At 43.8% G+C, this 23,591-nt stretch overlaps 1 protein-coding gene across 2 annotated transcripts in view; it reads right to left on the reverse strand.

Annotated features, from left to right (window-relative positions):
- The window catches only part of FLT1 (fms-related tyrosine kinase 1), a 114,122-nt gene that overhangs the window by 24,242 nt on the left and 66,289 nt on the right, over positions 1-23,591 (reverse strand). Inside the window, exons 12-16 of one of the 2 annotated variants that reach the window (XM_010572692.1) lie at positions 16,567-16,857; positions 11,393-11,539; positions 9,336-9,467; positions 3,521-3,627; positions 563-701 (exon numbers count right to left, since the gene is read on the reverse strand). In XM_010572692.1, the coding sequence (XP_010570994.1) occupies positions 563-701; positions 3,521-3,627; positions 9,336-9,467; positions 11,393-11,539; positions 16,567-16,857 (816 nt within the window). Of the gene's footprint in view, positions 1-562; positions 702-3,520; positions 3,628-9,335; positions 9,468-11,392; positions 11,540-15,773; positions 16,858-23,591 lie in introns of those variants that run through there. The other variant, XM_010572693.1, reaches the window with a different exon arrangement.

The following is a 23,591-nucleotide window of genomic DNA, read 5'->3' on the forward strand; positions in this document are numbered from 1 at the left end:
AGGGGGGGGGGGGGGGGGGGGGTTGGTCTCTTCTCCCAAGTAACAAGTGATAGAACCAAAGGAAACAGCCTGAAGTTGCACCAGGGGAGGTTTAAATTGGATATTAGCAAAAATTTCTTCACTGAAAGGGTTGTCAAGCACTGGAACAGGCTGCCCAGAGAAGTGGTTGAGTCACCATCCCTGGAGGTATTTGAAAGATGTGCAGATGTGGCACTGAGGGAGATGGTTTAGTGGTGGACTTCACAGTGTAAGGTTAATGGTTGGACTTGATGATCTTAAAGGTCTTTTCCAACCTAAATGATTCTATGAGTCTATGATTCTATTTTGGTTTTCCTACCTGGAGTCAAAAATACGCATATGGAAAGTCAGGTAGACAGAGTCAGTCAGTCCTAAATGCTGTAATTCAGTCATGGACTAGGGCACTTGCTATGGAATAGCTCACACCGAACCCGGCAGTACTCTGTGCTGTGTGTCTAAAACACACCTACCTCCTCTTTACCTGTAGTTACAGGTACAACTTATTCAGTCACCGCAAACCCAATGTAAAGTATGCCAATATTACCTAGTTTAAGCCTTTCCCTTGCAATTTCCCACTTGCTGGCATCATAAGGCAGACGTTCACATTGCTCATCTAAGGGAACTTCATCAGGATCCATTATGATTGACAGATAATGATTGGTCTTCATTTCAGAGGAATAAGGCTAGAAAACAAAAAATATTGCAAAATGAAAAAGAGGATAAGGGTATCTGTCAGCATCTTCTCGTTTGGATCAAGGGCTCCAAGTTAATTCTGTCCATGGGACTGAGTGTTTCACAGTCCAATAGATGGTTTAGTTAAGTCCCCTTTGGCTTTTTTATATATTGCAAGACTTTTTATGTAAAAGAAATGCCTTCCTCTAGCTTTCCTGCTATGTGACATAGCGGTTTCTTCAATGAAATCCATGTGGCTCTGTATTAACATGTGGTGTTATGATACAGGCCCTCTGTGCAGTCGAGAAATATTTTCGGCAAATGACTAAACACTGCAGATAAAAATAACTTTCCTTCATGATTGTGCAAAGCAAGAAGTGGCCATATGCAACAGATGGAGTTCAACTGCCAGTGTTTATTTTTTCCATAGGTCATATGTGGTTAGAAGTTGTGCAAGACTAGTCGTCAGGAGACTAGACATTATACATTTCAGAAACTGTTTACAAATCTTCAGAATTTTTTGTTTCTTTGGTATAATTTCTGACGAATTTCCTGAAATTATTTGAGTTTGGAGGAATTCATAAACACCCAGACTCAAACATGTAATTTCAAACACATAATTTCAAATTAATTCGCCAGAAGTTCAGTTTCTACTGAGCAAATGGATTATCCACTTCACATGCAAAATGTAAGGAAAGATGAATGTAATTTCAAAGTTCTCTGCAGTCCCTCCATTTTGAAATATGTTTTCCTTCAAAGATCACCTTGATTGCCATTCTAATTCACTGGACTTTTCTTGACACAGGCGTACTTATATTTCTAGAGAAAAGGTCTAGTGTTTGCTCTAATTTCCTGGCTATTCATTGGAATTTATGGAAAATCTGTTGAACTAAGACTCTGTGTTTCTTTTCCTAAACTCATGGAAACAGCAGGTGGGCACAGATACAAACACACAGATATATCTACATATTCTTTTTTTGTTGCCTTAACTGCCTCTTGTGACTTTCAACTTTCCTCTCTGCAGCTTGGAAATATGTCCCTAATACATGCATTTCCAGGCATTTGTTTGAGAAGGAAATTACTATGTGTGTATGCTTCAGTTACAAACATAACTAGACTAAAATGACAGTAGCTAATAGATCCTTTTTTAGTTGCCTTTCACCATCCCAAATAAGCAGAAAGTTAGTCTCAAGAAGGATTACACTGATGCTTGGGGAAAAGTCAGGTGGCATAAAGCCTGGCTCCAAACCATCCACTGACCCTGGACAGGACATGGATAAGTGGGATATGGATAGAAACAGAAGTGTGTGGTGCTCCAAAAAGAGCATTTCTTGATAAAGACTTGTGTACCAGACTGCTCCTACCACTCACTTTAGAAGAGCTTTTAAGTAGTCCCATCTCAGAAAAAACAACAGGGGAGTGGGAAGGTGTGGAGAGCTTCCTATGGTTCTTTATTCAGATACACTGAATACCAAATCTTTGGCACTATTAGAAATTTGAAACAATATTTTGAATGATGAAGAATTGTTAGGTATATTGTTTATCCCTGTATGCATAACATGCAGGCTTTAAGGAAATGCTCTCAGAGAAGCATGTAAGTATTTTTTTTCTGTTGTGGCAAAGTAATTTGTATATGAAATTTAATTTAGAGCTAATTCCAGACACAAATCCATGAGGGTAAGGATTTGTAATAGAAACCCAGTGAAGACCATAAACATAGAGCAACTCTAGCTGGAAAGGCTCACCTGGAAAGAAACCTTCACCTGTCATCTAAAGTCCCTTGTTCTACAGCAACGATTATTATTTTTAATATCTTTTAACAATCTAACAAGCACATGTCAAGTTTTGGTATCATAACAAATAAAATAAAGTAAAAAATCTGCAGCCCTTTGCTACGTTTAAAACTTACATTTTCCCAAGGGTTTGCAGTCATGTTATGAATTGCTTCATCATTACTGGTGAGCAGTACAGAACTAGTACCCCTTGCTTTGTAATTTCTCTTACAGCTACCAAGTTTCTCCACAGCTTCAGCTGACCTCTACTTTTCTTCCCACCCCCTCAAAATTCCATGCCTTTCTCCTTATGAAAGTTTGTGGCAGTAGGAAGGCAGGCAGAGTGGCTGCTGCCATGCCGCCCTGGTCAGGAGGTCTGGCCCTGCTTTCCCATCGGTCAACAGAAGTTCTCAGTGTAAAACCTAAGATACAGCCAGGCCTTAATGCAGGGTGAGATAAAATGGTCTGGCGGGCTGCAGTCAACCTTGAGCAATCCTCACGGAGCTCGGCCAGCCACAACGTGCTTGGCCGTGGTGGCTGGGAGCTGATCCCGGCATCACCAGATCACAGGATCATCTGCTCTAGAGGCTGCACCACCAAAACTACTTCAGTAAAATATCACTTTGGAAGTGATGTAATTACAGCAGACACTGTGTGCAAACCAGACCTCAGCATGCTCTGTGAAGATCTGTCATTCCCACTCACTCAGATCTTCAAAGACATTAAGATGCCGAACCCCCACAGATTTTAAAGGAATGGGAATGCCTTTGGTGGGAGTCAGGCACCCAAATGCTTGTGAGTCTCAGAGCTTTGCCCCCACCCGGGCTTTTGTTCCTGGCTTACTCATACTCAGCCTTGTGAGTCATGCTTTCCTGGGCACCCATCAGCAGCCTGGTGATTGCACAGGGAACAAAGGCAAGCAGTAAGTAAATCAGATTTTTTTTTTTTTTTTTTTTGTAGACTCAGCAATCCCAGTGGCCTGGGAAGGATTTTCACACAGGAGCAAAGGGCTGGTAAGGAGATGCAGGTGCTGCGAGGAGCTCCCTCTCTGTTCTTACCCTCTTCAGCTTGCGAATGAAGAGGGTCAACAGAAGCCAAAAGAGCGTCGCAGCCACACAGGTACAGGTCAGGGTTATCAGCTCCAGGTTTGACCTCTCCGATGTGCCTGGGAAAATCAAGTGGCAAACATTTTAGAAAATGATCTGCAAAGCAAGGGCACTTTATGTTTCTTTGCCATTAAAATAAAATACCAGGAAGGACCAGCTTCTTTTCAATGGGGTATTAATCTCTGTTTGGACTGGCTTGCAGAGCCTGGAAAAAACCACGGTCTCCCCAGCAAAGCCATTGTATTGAACACAGCAAAATTGCATTTGATCCACCCCTAAGTTTTTCAGTAAAAAGTCAGCTCTTCTTTGGGGCGCAGGATGTGAAGCAAACCAGGTTGAGGGTGGCCAGTCAGACAATAATTTCCTTTTGAGGTGGAAATTCAGCTGCAGGGTATTTTTAGCCAAATTTTCTCTGTGTAAGAATGTGCGTGGGCCTGTGCATGCAGTTTCACACCCCTCCCCACCCCCCAACAGCAAAACCTATCTGGCCAAGCCCACATCCAAGAGAGGAGCAGAGGTCCTGCTGCTTGGGTTTGCTGTCCAGGATATTTGATGCTTTTCCTTGGGCACAGCGCCTGCTCTGCCCCAGCTCAGCGAGCTACTCTGTGCTGACGGCTGAGCCTTGCAGCCCACACCTCCAACCCAGCTGCACTGGAAACCCACCAGCCTTCACCAAAAACCTCGCTGGGGGAGAGCTGGGGGCTCCCTTGGAGGCTTGCAATGCAGCCAGCAGGAATCTGTGAGCTCTTCTTCACGTGGTCTGGAGGGATCTGGTGTGGCACCTGAGAGCTCAGCTCATACAAAGTGTGGCACGGGGGTCTTGAGCCCCATCCCCACCGGGCAGAAACCTGGGGCATAGGGTCTAGTGCTCCCCCCAACCTGCTGGTCCCCCAGAAGGCTCCGTGCCCTCAGGTCTCCTGCCAGTCACATCAGTAACACGGGGCCAGGCTCCCCGAGGGGACATGGGACCCTCTCCTTGCCCAGCAGCCCCTCGCAGAACCCGGCTGTCAAGGAGTTGGGAGAGCTTTCCAAACCAGGGAACAGATTAAGCACAGAAAGGGAAAAACAACAACGACGACTGAAAATGGAGCAGCAAGAAAACACGAACATTAGAAATCTGGAGAGTATTAAAGCCCACTGACAGATCTTACAAAAAAAGCCAAAATAAAATTCACTTCAGACTGATATTTAGGGACTCATAAAACGGTTTCAAAGCGGTCTGTTTTGCAAATCTTGTGATTGTGTCAAAATACCACACTTCCCACAATATGTTTTCCATCTGATTGGTAGCAAATGCAAAAAAAAAAAAAAACCCCAAACCTGATGCTCTGCCTCTTATTCTGATACACCCTCCAGAGAGAGGAGAGGACAAGGAGGAGTAATTCTGAGCATGATTCACAGTAGTTTTGTCAACTGCACTTGCAGCAGTTTCAGACCCCAGGCAGCTCAGTGTTACTCCTGACACATGAAAAAGGGATGATTGATGTCTCACTGGTGGGTTTACCGGGTTTTAGACAAGGCTACAGAGCTTTTCTCAGAGGTTGAATTGCTTCCTGTAGCTGTAGCTTAACTAGCATAATATCTTCCCTCTCTAAAGGTGATAATCAGACTTGTGTTTGTGCCCTATATCTAAGATTCCTCTGGCATGTGTATTCTGGAGCTTTGAGAATAAAGCTCATTGAAGAAAAATATGACTGCAACTATAAATGGAGATATAAAGTATCTATTTCTCAAAACCACCAAGACTGTTAATTTTTCACAATTATTTTTTTAAAGGCTTGATTTAGATATGGGACATAGTGATGGCATAAATGATACAGCTTAATACAGCTTGCCTACCCTCCGGCATCAGGTTTTCCTTTTACATATGGGTACTCTTCTCTTGCTTCTGAGCAGCACCCATGCAGATGGTGAGTAATAGTTTCTGACATTTATTCAGCAAAACCTGGAGGGGCTGAAGGTTCATTTGTTGCTGCTGCTCCATATGGCAGGACTCAGAAAACACATGAGGCACAGTATGGTCAGTCCTGGGGTAGAAGGCAGCAACTCCCTAACCTCTACTGTATGCTGCCCAGGAGCTAGCGAAGAGACGCGAAGATGCTGTCTTTGAAACGTCCGAGCAAATTTAGGCAACCAGAAAGCATTTCTCCAGGCTGGGGTTGGGCTGGGTTATCAAATGCCAGCTTCCTAGTCTTGCTAACAGCTTTGCAGCCAGAGCTGGCTGTGTGCCTCTCAGCTGGGTAGGAAAAGGTTTGGTTTGAGGCAGAACAGGCAGGAACACTCAGAAGGTTTAGGATTAGCAGAGTTTGGAGAGGCTGTAAGCAGGACTAAATCCCTCTCTCTGCCTGGTAGCCCAAGTTTTCTGGCTCCCCCTGACACCCTCCCCAGACCTTTACCCCCAGCCACCTCATCAGACACGGACTTTCCCCTGCGTGCAGCTCTGCCCCATCCGCCTGCCTCGCTGCGGAGGTGAGTGAAGAAGTGCCACCGGCAGCAGCTTCTCTCTCCCAGCAGCGACAGGAGCCACCAGGACCGTGCAGGTGCATGGAGACGAGAGCCTGGACTAATGCACTGACCCCTCCAGGCACGAGCTCAAGTTTTGGGCTGGCATGGGCTCTGTCATTAGAATTTCAGCTCTAAACATCGAGGTGCAGCTCTGTGTCAGGTGTCACTCGGGGAAAAAGCAACGCCTGGGGCACCAACACCACTCTGCTGCACCCGAAGCATCCTTCAGGCCTACACCAATGTGATCTACCCTGCTTAATCCGTGTGATCCCATGATCACGGCAGTGCAGCACTGGGATGGGTGCTCAGATGCTGAGGAATTTCCATCCTTGGAGGTTTTCACGACCTGGCCAGACAAAGCCATCACTGACTGGATGTAGTGTTGGTGATGATCCTGGTTTGAGCTGAGGTTGAACTAGAGACCTCCAGGACTCCCTTCCAACCCCCTTTGGTGGTCTTCTGCGGTAACGTGAGTTTAAGTGTCCCCTGGTGTTCAACTTTTCTCTTACGGTCACCCACATAACCCAGGCTGAACCTCATTCTGTAGCCGAGGAAATTCCAGTTAAACTTCATGGAAACATTCCTGATGACTGCAGAGTCAGACTGACCCAAAAGGCCCAACAACTTTTTGAGATACAAAGTCAGAAAGGTAGCTAGATAGAAAACCAGGCAGTTATTTAAAAAGCAAACACCATTTTCATAGTGTTGGAATAGTTCAGTGGATGCTTAATAAATGCAATGCTTTCCTTTTCATCAGCAGGGATCACGTTAAGTTTATCGAGCATCGGCTTTAAAACAGAGCATGTTGCTGTATTCATTTGCTTGTTATACATCCGCATTTCAGTGAGCATGAGCTGTAAAAGATGCGCCTTCCTTGGTCAACACAACCCCTTCAAATGGTGCAGCACCTCTGCAACTACCTCTATCGCTGGCTCCCGCTGAGGGGGAGTGCGAGGGTCCCCAGGAGGAGAAGCAGGGCAAGGCTTTCCTGGCAAGTCATCCACCCTGCGAGCAGGGTGACCCCCCCAAAGGAGAGCTGCCCAAGACAGCCTGTGTTCCCCCTGTGCCCAGCAGCTTGTGTCCCCAGGCCTTTAGGGACACGCTCCTCTCCATCTGCTGGGTGCTCTGGCAGCCATTTGCTGTTCCTGTTCTGTCCTTGCAGATTCACTCCCTCTTCAGTTCCTCAGCCAAGAGCAAGCGGACGGTTTGCTCTGACATGTCCACAAACGCGGCCCCTCTCCTCCTCAGACAGCCCGGCCACCGTGGCTTCCAAACCAAACATGGGCTGCGATTATTTAAAGACGGCCCTTTGATTCCACCATCCATTCATCCATCTTGGGTACAAAAATAACACATTGTTTTATCTGTGAGTATAAGAATGTTTTTTCAGAGGAAATAAAGAGAGCAGACGGTTTCCTTCCTGACTCATTCACAGACTACTCTTCCAATCTGCTAAACGTGGCCATCAACACGAGGCTTTGCTCCGCTCCCTTTGATCTGCAGCCCCACGCTCCGAGAGCTGCCGGGACAGAGGGAAGGCTTCGGTGCTCACAGCGGCAGTGGCGGGGTCTGTATTTCTCAGAAAGACAAGCAAGTGTCAAAGCCTAGAGAAAGCCCCACGTTTAAGCCCTGGTCTCATCCTTCCAGGCTCAGGGATGGAGTGAAAGGCTGCCGTTCCTTGGGAGAGGGACAGACACTCCAGATCAGCGTAGGAATGAGTGAAAAACCCTCCAGTGACATCCCTTCATGTGGTAGGAAGAGAAAGGGTGGAAAGACATTTTCCTCGATCATAGTAGATAAGACAAACTCTGTCTCTTTTGCTCATCCAGTCTCAAACCTATAATTTTAATATGGTAGTCTTTCATCTCCTGCTTATTTAAGAGCTCCCATAGGAGTCACACAAGAACATTGCCAGTGGTCCCTCAGGACATGTAACCAGAGAAGAAGCTTTCCTGGCTGCTCTCTTTTCTCTCCTCTGGACCACGCACCGGGAGATATGACTTCCTCGAAGCCATCTGACAGAATGCTTGTGGTTGTAATAAATAGCCAAGCTACAATGATGTTAAAAATCAATACAATAATGAATTACATTGTCCAGGACTATCTATTAGTAGGATGAGTCTAGCTATTATAGCAGCTGTAAAAACCTTAGCATTATCCGTAAGGAGATAGGTGGTTTTAACTCCTTGATTACACAAGTTAGGCCAGCCCACAGGTACGTATACTTATCCCTGACCTTTTAAAGCAAAAACATCATTGTATCACCAGTGATCACCATTAACTGAGACAGCTAACACACTCGTGGCAGAAAATCAATACTGATTTACTAGCTGTAATTATCTTCTGCTGTAGAGTAGTATCCAAATACTCAGTAGTATTCAGATACATTTAGCCGTTGTATGAGAACCTCCACAAAGACATAATCCCAGCCTGAGAGACCTAGTGGTAGTCAAATTGTCTTCTATAAAGAGAAACTAAATGCATTTGGGACTTTTACTTAACACATGAGACCAATAAGATAGGTTACGTCAAATTCAATTCATAGATGGCACCGACTTACATGGAGAATGTCAACCTGCTTCTCTTATCTCATAGTATATGAACCAAAAGGGTATTCAATGAAACTGAAAAGTCACTGAATAAACTTTGTTTTTATGCAATGTAAAATTACTTGATAGAAGTCACTGCCACAGGCCTGAGTCAAGCTTGGCAGAAGGCAGAACAACACTGGACATTTAAATGAATAGCAAAATAACTCAAGCAATGGTTACAAAAATAAGTAGATCATACCTACTTCTTACAAGTACCTTTGAAAAATGCATGTGTAGCTATCGCTAGGCTAAAATCTTCTAGTCCAATTTGGCAGTTCACTTTACATTGAAAATAAACAAATGAAAATATCCCAGGCCTCTAACTTCCATGGAAGTAACTTGAACTGGGAAAATGAGTGGGTAGGAGAGTGCTCCTTATTCTGTTTTTTGTTTGTTTTGACGATACTAAATTTACATTTGTCTTCTACCCTGACCTGATCTTTGTTGGGTTGAAGCAATTCTTCTTTTTAGGTCAGTGTAAACACGCTCCGAGTTAGCATTTCCTGCTAAGCTTCCTTTCCAACCTGGTATGCTTCCCTTGCTAGGACTTACTTCAAATTGCTGCCTTCAGAGATCACCACATGAGCCCCAAGTCATACCCCCACCCTTCCAGCCTCAGTAGGAACATCACCCTGGCAAGCTCGCTCTTCCCATTTAATGTCGCGCTTTACCTTGTACCGTGACATATGCCGCACTCTCCACGGACCCTTTTAAGTTGGTAGCTATACACTGGTATAGTCCTTCATCCTCCTCTTTTACTCTTTCAATAAACAGCATTCGGCTTCCGGGCCCTAAAATTATTCCTGTGAAATGAAATATTTTGCAATGAGAGGGAGCCAGGATATAAACAAAAACAGGCCCTTGTGTAATAATATCTGCTTCAAGTTCTTCTCGAAAGAAATCTGAGCCACAGACTGCACAGCACAATGTTATCTGCAGGAAAGCCAAATATGCTTGGATGTTTTGGGAATCTTTTGGAAATCAGTGTTTACAAAGCAATTGTGTGAATGAAAAATCTCAGCCTAAAGGAGTGATCTTGGGAGCACTTGGTACTGTGTATATTGATTAGCACTCTGCCTAGACTTTCATCCTGGTGAGTTCTTCAGCATGTCTCCAGCTTTTGGAAAATGGGTGGTCTGATTACCGCACTTGCAGGTGTATGTCTGCCCCAGAAGCCACTCAAGCTTAAAGCACTTCCAAGACACAGCTTTGTGCATCCACATTGGCCTTATGGGCAGCAGACCAGCTCCAAATCTCACTTGCATGGAACAACAGGCCCCTTCGCAGAAGGACCCCAGCTAGTGCAAAGAGAGGTCCCATGAGGTGGACCCTAAAATGTAGGAGTTGTTACCCAAAGTTTTCAACATCTTGTTTATTTCAGCTAGGTCAACCCAGAAGCCAGCCTGGGCAATGCTCCAGCAAGTGAGGAAGGGGTAAGGAGCAGATTTGGCCTCAGGACTGCCTCTAAGGCACTGTACAGCCAGGAAATGTGCAGTCAAGTACACACTTGTGTGTTCGGCTCCATCAAAACTACTGTCCCATCAGAATGTATTCCCACCAGCTATTTTAGGCACCTAACTAAAGTGCTCTGACCTACCCTCTAGAGAGATCTTCCTGGCTCCTAACTTTATGTGTTACATTACACCCAAGTTAGACACATAACATTCATTTTAGAAGATAATGTTAATAATGCACATTACAACGACATGGTCACTGTAAACCTTCATGGAATCTGGTTCTAGATTATGTTCAGTGCCTGGGCTGCAAGTCTGCAGGGGCTTATAACTCACTTGGAGAATTCCTCCGAATTTTTCCCAGTTGTTTTTATTCATGCTATAGTAATTTCCAGTAACACAGGACAGAACCATAAACACAAACTTTCTAAAACGTTGTTGTTGAAGACTACGCTTAAGATTCAAGTTCCTACAGACCAAACCTCCTTGAACATTTTTGCTGAGCCTGTAACACTGGCTCATTGTGTGCTTCTGATCCGAATGTGGATGAACTCCCATGAGAAAGGTTTTGCCTTTTCCCCCATCATTCATCTCCACCTGCAATCTCCAAGGAACACTTCCGTGACTGTGATGCCAGCAGAGCTGGACATGTAGCCTTAGCTGATCTTTGAAACCACATGCCAGACACAGCTGTAAACATCTCCCAGAGTTTTCCTGTAGCTGCAGCATGACACCTGGGAAATTGTCCCTTTCTGCTGCGTGAGACCTGAATTCCTCTGCTCCCAGCAGACGCATTTCGTTTTTGGACACCCCAGGTACGGATTTAGTCTGGTGACTAGGTTGTGAATCAAGAGCAGACTTTGCATGCCTGACCACAGACCCACCCTGGTACTCCTACGCACACCACGCAAGCTCGGTTTTCTCCTGCCTAGTTATACGCTGGCCAAGACACCTGATCCTTAGGCTCCCTCTATAGTAAATGGAGAGAAATATGCTTCTCTGGAGATGACTTTTCTAAGATGCCAATTGAGAGCTATATTTTTTCCACTGACTCCACCACAGAGACCCGTCGTGTCTACACCTCCAGCCTGGCTGAGGTTTTGGAGTGAGACAGAACAACCCAGAGCACCCATGCTGCTGCCCGCCGGTAATACCTGGGCAATACTCCTTCCTTACGTCTGGGTACCGATGCCAATGACTCTACAAATGGCTACCTAAGGCAGATGGGTAAAGAAAAAGGCTGTAAAAGGTAGGCGAGTACACAGAGCTCTCACCTGGTTCTTGCTGTATTTCCTCATGGTTTTTGAACCAGGATATCTGGGGCTCGGGGATGCCACGAACCTGGCACTCCAACATGGCAGAGTTACTGGTGTTCACTGTCTGATCCATAAGGTGCCGCAGCAAGGCTGGTGCCTCTTGAGCTACAAGACAAAACAACACCTCCGTTTTACATTCTTGTAACTGTGGGCGTTTAATTATTTTTCCTACCAGCATTTTACTGATGTTAGATATGGCTGTTCTACTGAGTTCATTGTTCACAGATTTTATTTACCATTCCAGTTTGCTTAACAGTGTTTGGCGTGTAAAGAGGACTCCCGTTACTCAGTGATAGCAGGTTATGATGACCAGTGAAGACTCAATGATGACATTATTTAAAAGTTTTCCTCAGTTCCATTACCAACCACATTTGTTTATCGAAAGCAAAGCTCAGAGTTTTGCATCAAGAGAAACAAACCGTGACACCAAAGTTTTTAACAATTAGCAGGACACCCTTGTAGCAGAGTATCTCTGCATCACTGATAGCACCATGCGGCTCTGTGCACCACGATACCTGTGAATGTGACTTTTATCATTTACTTACTTTAAAGGGTACAGTTACAAATCACATTCAGTAAACTCACGTCATCTAACACCAGAAACCATAAGCACCAAAGCATTGTGTTACATGTTCCAAAGTCTTCATAAATTCTTCCGCTTTTGCATTTCACATATTTGGCTGAACACAACAAGGCCTGGCCAAACCACACCACAGCCCACCTGCCAAAACTGCGTCGGTGAGAAGCGCACCCACGTCCTCTGGCATCCCACAGACGCTGAAAACCCTGACGGCAGGGGCCGAAGCTGAGTGTTAGCAGACCGCACAGCAACGCTGCTCCTGTTTTACTTTTATCTACTGACATTCATCCGAACGCAATGTAATAAAACACATTTCCGTGACAGTCAGTGACAATAAGTATTGGAAGCGCATCTCATCTGTTCTGCTTCTGCTCAAGGGCCTCCCAGAAGGGCATTTCAAAAACACTCTAAAAACATCATGTTAAAGTCATCCCTGAAAGAAGCAAAACAACGAATCTTTCTCATCCTCGTTTCAACCCTTTGCCACTCCTTCCCCCATTTCATACAGAGCCGAAGGCTATTTTGACAAAGATCAAGATATTTACAACATTTATGCACATTATATGGCAACATCCTTCTGTCACATTTGCAACTCTGACATCATCCTTTTTGGTATTTTGGTCCCTTTAAAGCAGTGGTGGAGAATCCAGGGAGCTCCTGAGCAATCTCACAAATGCAGATACTCTGCCGATTCCCTCAAATTCCCTGGTCTTGCAAGAACCGATTATTTGCAATCTTTCCCTTCAAGGACACTGCCAGGATCAGCAGTTACTAACACAGTAAGTCACACAATACAAAATATGAAACAAAACAAAACAAAGCAGAAACCAACTCTTTGCAAATATTTTCTTTTAGACGGCAATAGATACTGATACACCAAGTTCAAGTATAATATCAGCTGAGCTTCTGACATTCTGTGTTTGGAAGATTATTCTCTATCCTTTCAGAAAAAACTATCAGACATTTCCATCTTCACAATCATTCTGTTACCAGCTGTAAATAAAAACTCTCCAGAAAAATTAAGCACCTGTATACCACCAGCTTATGCAGTGTGCACGAACCCCGTGACACTAAAAGCACTTTTAAAGCAGGCTATCTTTGCTATGCTCTTACCCCTTGAAATCAACTCCAGCATAGTCATGACCCTGCAATGACCAGTTTGGGCTTTCTTGAGCTGCAAGTCTGTAATTTCCATGAGCAATGCTATATTTTGTTTACAGTGTAGTAGACAATTTGGTCTCTCTTCCCAAACAGTAATGCTCATGAGAGAGGCTGTAAAGTAAATTCTTCATCACATACCTACACAATGACATGGTCAACAATATTTGCCTTGCAGCCAAGAAGACTGCCCTCTTCTCATTGATACCTCGCCTCGATTTTTTCACAACACTGTCTACAAACAGGCACCCTCTGATGCATGTCCACTTCCGCGCGCTGAGAAGAGCTCCACAGTTCACATTTATCAGCAGTCCCTGACGGACATCCCAGCCCAGACATCCAAAATGAAGGTGGACAAGATGACACAACAAAGGCAAATCACACGTTCTGCGAGTTATTTGTGATTAATTTTAATTTGTTTATAGCCATACACTAAAGATGGGTTTTCATATTAAGAAAAACTTTTTTGCTTAAAACTTAAGTCACCGTTCACATACTTTCAATAATTTCCCTGCTGCAATCAGCTGATTTTTCAAGGACTTGGTCAACCTGAGTTTTCTCCCAGTCATTTTTGCAGTGAAGCCAAGAGGGGCAGTTTCCAACGCCCAGCTCTGCATGCCCCAAACCCGAGGGGCTGCCCTGGCCACCAGGGTGCACAGTGCAGGGCTCAGCACCCAGGGCAGCCCCCCGGGCTCATCCCCAGCCCTCATGCCTGCCCATGAATGCTGCCTTGCCAGGCCAAACTCTGCTCTCAGTTACACCGAGGAACTTCATTGTAGGCAGAGTTTGGCCCAGGGGAGCAACGGGGGGGGTCGCAGAGGGGAGAAGGGGATGCTGGTGTCAGAGCACTCAGCCAGCCCAGGGTGGTAAGAAGGGAAAATTTGCATTTCCAAAAGCAAACAATGGCAAACAAGGGGTAAACATTACAATTTGTTCATTTGGGGGTTTACTTTTGCGTTCTGTCCATTTTTGCCCTTTGTTATGATTATATTGTCTGTTCGCTTATTTTTATTAATCAGTACAAAAATATAAATACAAGCTTTAGTTTTAACACTTAAAAAAAAAAAAAAGAAATATAATTCACACCTTTCTCCCTAAATAATATATTACACAACAGAAGGCAGAGAAACTCCCCAAACCGATGAGATTCTCCAGTCATCTGAGGACATCAAAAGTGACATCAGCAGTTTTTATCTGGCCACCAAGAACTGCTTTCCTCAAACGTTTCCAGTGAGGTTTCTCTGTGCCTCCCAACACGGGCAGCCACATCGGGATGTTACGACACCCTTGCACAGCGTGGCCCTCCGAGCACTGGTTGAGACCAGGCTGGTAGGACGTCCACCCACCAGTGATGCACAAATTCACAACAATTTCACAGAGGAACACTAATCACCACATCTCTTTTTTTTGACCCAAACTCATATTGCCTGGCAACTGGCTGCTACAAGTCATCGCGCTCTGGCTCCCAAGGCCATGGAAAATTCATAATGTCCTGTCATCACCACCCACCTTGCCATCAAATGTCTTTTCACAAAATAGCCTCATAAAAAAGGGGATTCGGTATTGTAATTCTTCTGAAGACTTGCAAATGCTAAAGAGCGCACTTGCCCCATTTTTAAGCAGTCACCAATGATTTCGCTTGCTTTTAGGCATGGTTTAGAAAAAAAGAGAGCCAGATCCCTTTGCAAGAACACATTGTTTCTGGAAGCCATCACACTAATAATGAACAAAAGAGCTACTGTATACAAGCAGGCTATAGGTGACATTTCAAGATATAAATGATTATTCTTTTCTTTACTCTGACAACTTCCAGGTTATCAATTGTTTTCTAAGCATTTTAGGCTCCATGAAACTGGCATTATGGGGAAATGCTATTGTTTACCCTTTCACACTTGACAAAAGCAATTCCCACGTGAAAGACAAGTTTAGCCGTGGGACACAGGCTCGATACCTAAAGGAGGAAATAGTCTGGTGAGTTCCCAAGCGCAAGAAACTGTCATGTTGTCACCCTCTATTTTAAAAGCACAGCCACTTTGTTCCTTTGCTGTAGCTATTTTGGTCACTACGGTCTGTTTTGTTATGGCGTATGTAAATGCTATATAAACGATCAATCATAAATGTAACCAAAAATAATAAAAGCTATGTATTGTAAAAAAATAAAGTTATCAGATCTATTAAAAATAGTAACTTCTTCCTTATACAGAATTTATAACACACAGAAACATCTCATAGCAAAATCATGACGAAGGAAAAAAAGGGGAAACACTCACAAGGAAGTCTTAGGTTGCCCTTAATTCTCCTTCAGCAGTTTGGCTGGTTCTTAATCCCCATAATAAATCCAATTGTCATTTGCATACCAAAAGCAGTGAATATTTTTAATGGCTTCAATTTTGAGTTTGTATTTTAAAAAACATATTAAACAAATCACTGTGCTGGCTGCAACCTTGTCAGTCATGTTAGTGTAATATTTCTCATTTAATAAAATAATTACAACATCACAAATTCCTGAATCTTCAGGCCAGGAGCAATACTCACACTTTTATCAGTAGCTTTTTACATTAGTGCAGAACTGACTTTAAAAATTGACCAACACAGCAACCGGAAGTCTACCTGGATTTATTTGGAGAAACATGGTTCACGTCTGTCAGTTTTAAAATCATCATTATTATAAATGATATGATAGGTCTGCGCATTATATCAACATTTTTATTTCTTCCCTGCATACTTCTTTTAGAAGATACTTTTTAAGATTAATGTACTTTAGTGTAGAAAATAATTTCAAATAAATAAGCATTAGAACTTGCTCAGCAGGTAATATTTATAAGTCCATCAAGATCAGATTAAAATAAAAAATATGTAGTCCAGTCAATCTCAAACTGAATTGTGCTCATTCCGCACATTCAAGTTAACTTATTAAATGTCCATTGTTGACTGAAAACAGCAGTTTTTAAAGTTAATCAGTTTATTCAGCTTTGACACTTTTGATGAGGCCGATATCAAAGTGGAAGAAAAGATTGATCCAAAGTTTCCTTATCGCTCAGTAGGAGACAGCAAGAGAAAAAATAACAACATGCAAAATGTAGCACAGGGGATCTTCCAAACCCCAGCTTCCACGTGCCTTGTCAAAGCAGAAAACACCCGTCTGAACTCAACTGGAAGCTCATGCGTTACGATTTTGTTTGCTATTCCTCCTACGTCCAACCCATGGGGGAATGTGCACCACCTCAGGGCCTGAAAGGTAGCAACAGTAATAAAAAATCAAGATGATATGAGACACCTGTTACTGTTTAATGAGTCCTTTAATGTTTTACATTGCTTTGTGTTGTACAATCATTCCTTGTGCTTTTATATTTGAGGATCCGAGAGTAAACAGCCTTTTTGTTGCAGTGCTCACCTCTGATTGTAACGTCTTTCTTTTGAAGCACTTCTTTCCCCGTGTATATGTTCCTTGCTCGGCAGGCATAGGTGCCCGAGTGTGCCAGGGAAACGTTCTTGATGGTCAGAGTGAGGGTGACGGAGTACTCCTTGTTGAGAGACCTTTTTGCTTTCGTTTGATTGTTGACCGTCCTCGGTAAAATCCAAGCAATATCTTTGTACAGGAATTTGTTGGCTGAACAGGACAATATCAAATTCTCTCCTTCAATGGGCATTTTTTCCAAACTAATATGGAATCCACTCGGTACATCTGTCAAAAATCAAGAACACTTTTTAGTTTATATGAAATGAATGAGCCAAAATTAACACGGCATATATTTTCCCCTTTATCAGGAAGCCTTTGAACTGATCAATGTCGTTGTCTTCCTGCTGAAGTCTCTAATCTTTCCTTTATGCTAGGCTCCAGCTATTCTTATAATTTGTCTTGGAGCTATGAGACACTTGGGCTCAGACATCAGTTGGTGTAAACTGAAGTCGCTCTTGGAAGTAATGAGTTTGTATAAATGTTATGCCAAGTTAAGACAGACTGGGGCAAGGTACCAGAAGCAGAATTATTTAAAGACAGCGCAGTGGGACTATGAAAAAGGAGGAAAATTCTGATCTCAGCTCCAGCTTGTGAACTGCATGAGAGAAAATGAATCTCAAGAGCACAGTAGAAAAATACTGCAGTTCATCACGCTTGGTTATATTGTTTTCTCGTTATTCATAAGTATTCAGACAAATTATGTCTATTTCTTAAAAATGCTTCAAATGTTGAGAAATTACTGAATCTGTGATTACACGCCTGAGATTTCCCTTGGAACAGAGGTATTTACCCTCCATGCATTTAAAGTGTGTCAGCCACCCAAGAGGAAAGCAGAAACGGTACCCTCTAGCCTGGGTGGTCGGCTGTGTGTGGGCAAGCGCTAAGATGAAGATCACTCTATTCAGGCTGCTTGGCATTAAACACAGGTGGACAATATTTCCACCCGAGAGAAATCAAGGATCGTCGCACTAACCATTTACTAAGTTACGTTTTCACAAGGATTTTTCAGAGCAGAGAGTTCAGGCATGTAAAAAGTCATACTTGACAAAAGTCGTGTTTGCAGTTCATTGTAAGGTTACCGCAGCTTCCTCCACCTGGGGAGTGGCGCAGACCCACGGCCGCCTCCACCTGGGGCTCATCCCTCCAGCGAGGGAGAGTTACGCCACTGACCTCAGTGAAAGTAGGAGCAAGTTCCTGAGAGAAAGCACTTCCAAGTTTTACTCCTAGAGTGCAACCTCTCTTGGTTTATTTGTAGCCAATATTCTGATAAAGTAATTTCCTTCTTCTCGGTCAAGTGACATTGACTTTGGCCATTTTCAATTGTTCTTTCACTGCTAATTGCTACAGCACTTGGCTGTGAACTTGTCTCAAAATTGTAAGAATGGTTTTGTCTTTTGTACAGGAGAATTATGCCTTCTTTTCTTGTCTCTTAGAGCATGAACAGCCCAATGCCAACTTTCATCCCATTCCAGGCTTACCAATGTTGCTTTGGGTTCAATGTCACATCAGCAGGGACACATAAAGAGTAGATCTCCAGTACATAATATCCCACATCTTCTTTCAGTAACCTCTTTCATTGGTTGACCAATCCACCAGAAAGCTTCTCCCTAAATGCCCACAATGCAAACTGAGCTGCCTTGCCTTCCCAGGGGGACCATGAACATGACCTGCCCACTGCTGCCTTTCAAACAAAGTTCTGCCTGTTGAAGGTCTGGCATCAGTTTCTCCCCTTAATATCCTCTTTTCCACACTTAGCCCTGAGTGTTAAGCAGAGGGTAAATGAGCTCCTGCAAGTCCTGGATTGAAATTTCCATTGACTGTAGATGCCTTCCAGGGAGAGGCCTGATTTCTGTTGGTTGAACTCATCATGCCCTTGCAGTGGGAGCAATGTGTGTGCCTATCATGAGCTGTAGTTCACGTGTGTAGTCCAAAGATCAACCTAATGGAGGCGGTGACACTAACATATTAGATTGGATATTAAAGCCTGTGTTGACTTGTTCCTCCTACATTTCATTGGGACCCCCTTCTTTCCTCTGTCCAGCAAAAAAAACTATAAGAAAAATCTTTAAATTTAGTGAACTCATCTATGAGTGACTATCATCAGCATCCTTTTGGTATGTAAGAGTGCATGATGCCAGATTCTGATCTCATTTAAGAACATGTTGACTGGAAGTGCTACTAAAATGAAACCTTTCCTTACATGGGGTACAGCATATTTAGCCTAAGCCATCAAAATGTTGACATCTACTTGAATATAGTTGGTTTGTGCATGGGCAAAAGTTTACAGCCCATGGAGTGACAGAGGCACCTCCAGAGGGCAATGCAACCCATCGCCTCACGATGAGTCAAATTCCAGAGATCCTGATCCATCATGCTTAGTTATGAAGAGATTCTACATGACCAGCTTAGGCTTAGATACCTAACTTTAAGGCTTAAGTTAGATGAAGTGAATCCTATGCTTGATCCTGTTAAAAAGCATTGAATTCAGACACACTTAAAACCAGTCAAGGCTCCAAAGTTTTAATCATGGGTAAGTATTTGGGTGAAAGAAATTGCTGCGTCTTACAGTAAATCTCAAACTGTTCTGATGTGTGTTGGGAAAGCCAGGGTACGGGTCTGAAATACTGCTAATTTTTGGCTTTTGCAGATGCCAGTACTCAGTAAAAACTAGGAAGAGCCAAGCAAAACTCTTAAGATGAAACTGAAGATCCTCTGGGACTGAGGCAAATGAACTATTTTTAACGTAAAAGGATAGCGTGCCAACAGAATAATATAGTTGCAACTACTTCCATGTTGTCAGGTCTGGAGCTCTTCCTAGATGTGTCTTCTCCAAAGAAAGACTATTTTCTGAATAAATCCAGGGACAAAAGCAAAATGCACAGGATTCCAAGAGAATCATTTGTTTAAAGGCTACAAGCCCCCTAATATATGACACCTCTCACCAATTGTTACAGGCTCAGGCTAGCTAAATAATGTGGCTGGGAATAATGTAAAAGGGTTTTATTTACTTTAGTGATTTGAAGCTTCCTGTGGAAATAGCTCCCAGGTTTCCTGATGGAAGATTTTGTTTATCTTTGCCAAGCACCATCAGGAATCTCAAAATAAAATGCGCTTAGTGACATTGGGAAACCAGGGAGATAAGGCAGAGCTGTTCCTGTTTCACCCTCTGTAATTGCAAACACACCCATAGGCCTGCTGTGTGCCAGCAAAACAGCCCAAAATGTAGGGAAAGGGGCAGGCTGGAGGGAAGGGGGCTATCACAGTTAAATTTGGCATAAAGGTGTTGTTACAGAGACTGTTTCTGTATCAGCGAGCAGGAGGGCTTTCAGAAATCACCTTTCGACATTACTTTTATATAAGGCTCACAGCTACTTTTGTGCCCTGAACAGAGATTTGCTTTTAGAAATAAGTCAGTGTGACAATATCCCCAAAACGCCCTTCATCTGACAGAGGCCATAGGAAAGAAAACCTACTCCGGAGCCCATGGACTTCATACCCTACACCCTCAGGCACAGAGTGTATAAAATTATACCACTCTCAAACCTCCCAGAAACACATACGCAACTTGCACTTCAAGCCCAGGAATAATGAGATTTACAATAACTTAAGAAAGGACTTGTTCTTACTGGGTCCTCTCCACTATACCTTCTTGCACTTATTTCCCTCACATCCACGTTTCCCTGAAGGGGTGGAACATGCCATCGCCAAACTAGGGCTGCTGGGACAAGTTCTGCCTTCCCACCACCTTCCCAATGGTTTCTGCCTCTAGAAAAGAGACTCCTCACACCACCAGAGCCACTTCACTGGAGCACGTGCGTTTTCTCATCCCCAGGACAGGGCCTGAAGGAGATTGCCTCCGAGGAAAGGCATTCCTCCTGTTCAGGACAGGCTTTGTCTCCATCTGCTCTTTGGAGTCCTTTCTGGCTTGTGCCTTTTACAGAGGGCAGCAGCCTCTCTTCCTACAAGGGATCACCGTCTCCAGCTTAGACACTTCTCTTAGACACTTACTTTTGTGTGGTTCATGCTGGCTTCATACGGCGCCAGCAGACCCAACAACATAAGATAAACTAGCCCCAAGCTGTCACACAAGACCTGAAGTATTGGGTTTGGACTCATCAGAAGGAAATACTTTGCAGTGTCCTGTTCACATCCATCAGAACTTAGGGATCTCATTTTTTTATTCCCTCAATGTGTTTTTCAGCAAATGCTAGACACATTTGTTTCATTGACGTGAAACACAGGCTGCTACCCAGCCACAGCAGTTTGGGCTCAGCCTGGTGGAGGAGAATTATGATTACACCATGCGAGCCCAACTGATGCACTATGTGCACAAAACAGAAGAATGAGCCTAACTTGATTTTTGTAAGGACAAAACAGCAGTATTGTTTCAACTGCCTTCAATCAGTGCAACTGAGCATCAGCAGATGATCAGGACTTTCCATGTCACACAACTGAAGTGTCCAGCTCCAGGAACTCAAAGGACAAATGCATTTCATGTTCACCACCCTATACAGAAAGTTTGCCACCAGTCAAGATATTAACAATTTCCAAGACATAATAAAGCTGCCGCTCCTCTTTCTGAGCACCAGCCAATACAAGAGTCTTCAAAGGAAAGTCATAATATCCTGTATGTTCTCATGCAAGCTTTGGTATCAAGGAGAGGGCTTTCCTTCTATCCCTGGTCAAGACCTAAGAATGTGAGATTTAAGTAGGCAAACTAACCCCTTCATGTCACTGCACTAAAATATTGAAACCACCAGCAAAACTTTGAAAGAGAGATTTGGATACAGTGAATGGGGCCCATCAAAACACAGCTTCATTTGTTTTCAGGATCTTCCATGTGGCATTTTGAAGACTGAGGACTAAGAGCTAGAGAAGGCCAAATTCAGCATCTTGCACATTAGAAGAGGAATAGCCCCAGTGAGTGACTATCAGTGACGGCTCAAAGTTACATGTGAAGTCCCCACATAAAGATGATAATACAGTGCCATTGACACATTAATTTATGGAGAACTATGCATTGTTGTTTAGCTTTCTGTCCAAACAGACACAACATAAGGATAGGGATAGAACGAAAGCAAATCTGTGATTTGAGAGCAGGGACAGCAGTCATCTTCAAGGTGGCAAATGTTCTTGTCACATCCATTAATAGAACATGGAGATATTCTTCTTGTTTCTGTATTTTAACGAACAACCTGCTTATGTGTCACTTATCTGTGTATACGTCTCATGCTTGTTACCAAATTTCTATATTTACTGATAATTGGCACTTTCTAAATGTGGAAGTGTGTTATGATATGAAGTTTTAACAGTCGTAGACACCCACGAGCAAGGTCTGCAAGGCGAAACTGTACCGGCAGCACACAGTGGATACTGCAAAAAGAAATGATAAGTGCTCGTAGTGGGTGACTCTCTGTTAAGGGGAACTGAGGCACCCATCGGATGACCTGACAAGGGGTCACAAAAGGTATGCTGCCTTCTGGGAGCTGAGGTCGGAGATATTGCTGAGAGGATGCCACAGTTTGTCAAGAGCACAGACTATTATCCATTGCTAATCTTTCATGTGGGCACGAATGACACTGCCAGATGGAACCTGGGCAGAATCAAGGAAGACTACAAAGCCCTGGGGGTGCAAGCGAAAAGTATTGGTGCCCAAGTTATCTTTTCTTCCATTTTATCAGTTAGAGGAAAGGGTGCAGCCAGAAATAGACATATAATGCAAATCAACTTCTGGCTTTGTGGCTGATGCCGTCATGAGGGTTTTGGCTTTTATAACAGTGGGACATTCTTTGATGACTATAGTCTGTTAGGGAGGGATGGGATCCACCTGCCTAGAAGAGGCAAGGGAATCTCTGGCAGCAGGCTGGCCAACTTGGTGAGGTGGGCTTTAAACTGAAGGACTCAGGAGGTGGGATCCAAAGTGGCAATGCCATTGCAACCAACTGGGGAATAAGACAGGCCAACCAGAGCAGTGACAAATGTTCCTTAGCTGCCTCCCAAGATGAGAACCAGAAGACCAACCACCTCAAGTGTATGTATACCAATGCACACAGCCTGGGGAACAAACAGGACCTCCATGCCCAGTCAGAAAGTCATGATATCATAGGAGTAACTGAAACATGGTGGAACAACTCACATGACTGGAGGATTGCGATTGATGGCTATAGGCTTTTTTGTAAGACCTTGGCAGGGAAGAAGAGGAAGAGGGGTCACGCTCTATGTTAAGGAGAACCTTGAATGTATAGAAGTCAACTACAGTGATTGTGGAAGCCCTGTCAAATGCCTCTGGGTCAAGATCAGAGGGGTCGCCTCCAAGGGGGATCTTACAGTAGGCCTCCAAACCAAGATGATAATGCCAACAAAGTAATATTTGGGTCAGCAGAACCTGATTCTTATGGGTGACTTCAACTACCCAGGCATTTGTTGGAAGAACAATACAGCAGCTCACCTGTCATCCATCAAGTTCTTGGGATGCATAGAGGGCTGCTTCATCATATGAATGTTAGATGTGCCAACCAGGAGTGAAGCACTACTGGATTTGATACTCACAATCCAAGAAAACCTGCTTTGTAATATCTCAGTTAGTCATAGCTTTGGCTGCAGTGATCACAATATTGTGGTCTGGGATCCTGCTGAGCAAGGTTAGTACTAAGTAGTAGTTGAAGGTTAGTACTAAGACAAAGGTTTTAGATTTTAGAAGAGCTCAGAGCTCACTTGGGAGGGGTTCTGTGGGAAGCTTCTATGGAGGATAAAGGAGCTAGCCAGTGCTGGGAGTTTTTCAAGAATGCTCTCCTGGAAGCACAAAACCTGTTCATCCCCTCTAAAGGTAAGGAAAGTAGGCAGAGGGCAGAGCAAGAGACCCCCCTTGACTTAACTGTGAGCTTCCGAGTCTGCTCAAAACCAAAAGAGAAGTGTGCCAGACATGGAAAAGTGGATGAACACACGTTGAGAACTACAAG

Source organism: Haliaeetus leucocephalus, unplaced genomic scaffold, assembly GCF_000737465.1.
Source record: "Haliaeetus leucocephalus isolate CR32 unplaced genomic scaffold, Haliaeetus_leucocephalus-4.0 Scaffold351, whole genome shotgun sequence".
NCBI lineage: Eukaryota > Metazoa > Chordata > Aves > Accipitriformes > Accipitridae > Haliaeetus > Haliaeetus leucocephalus.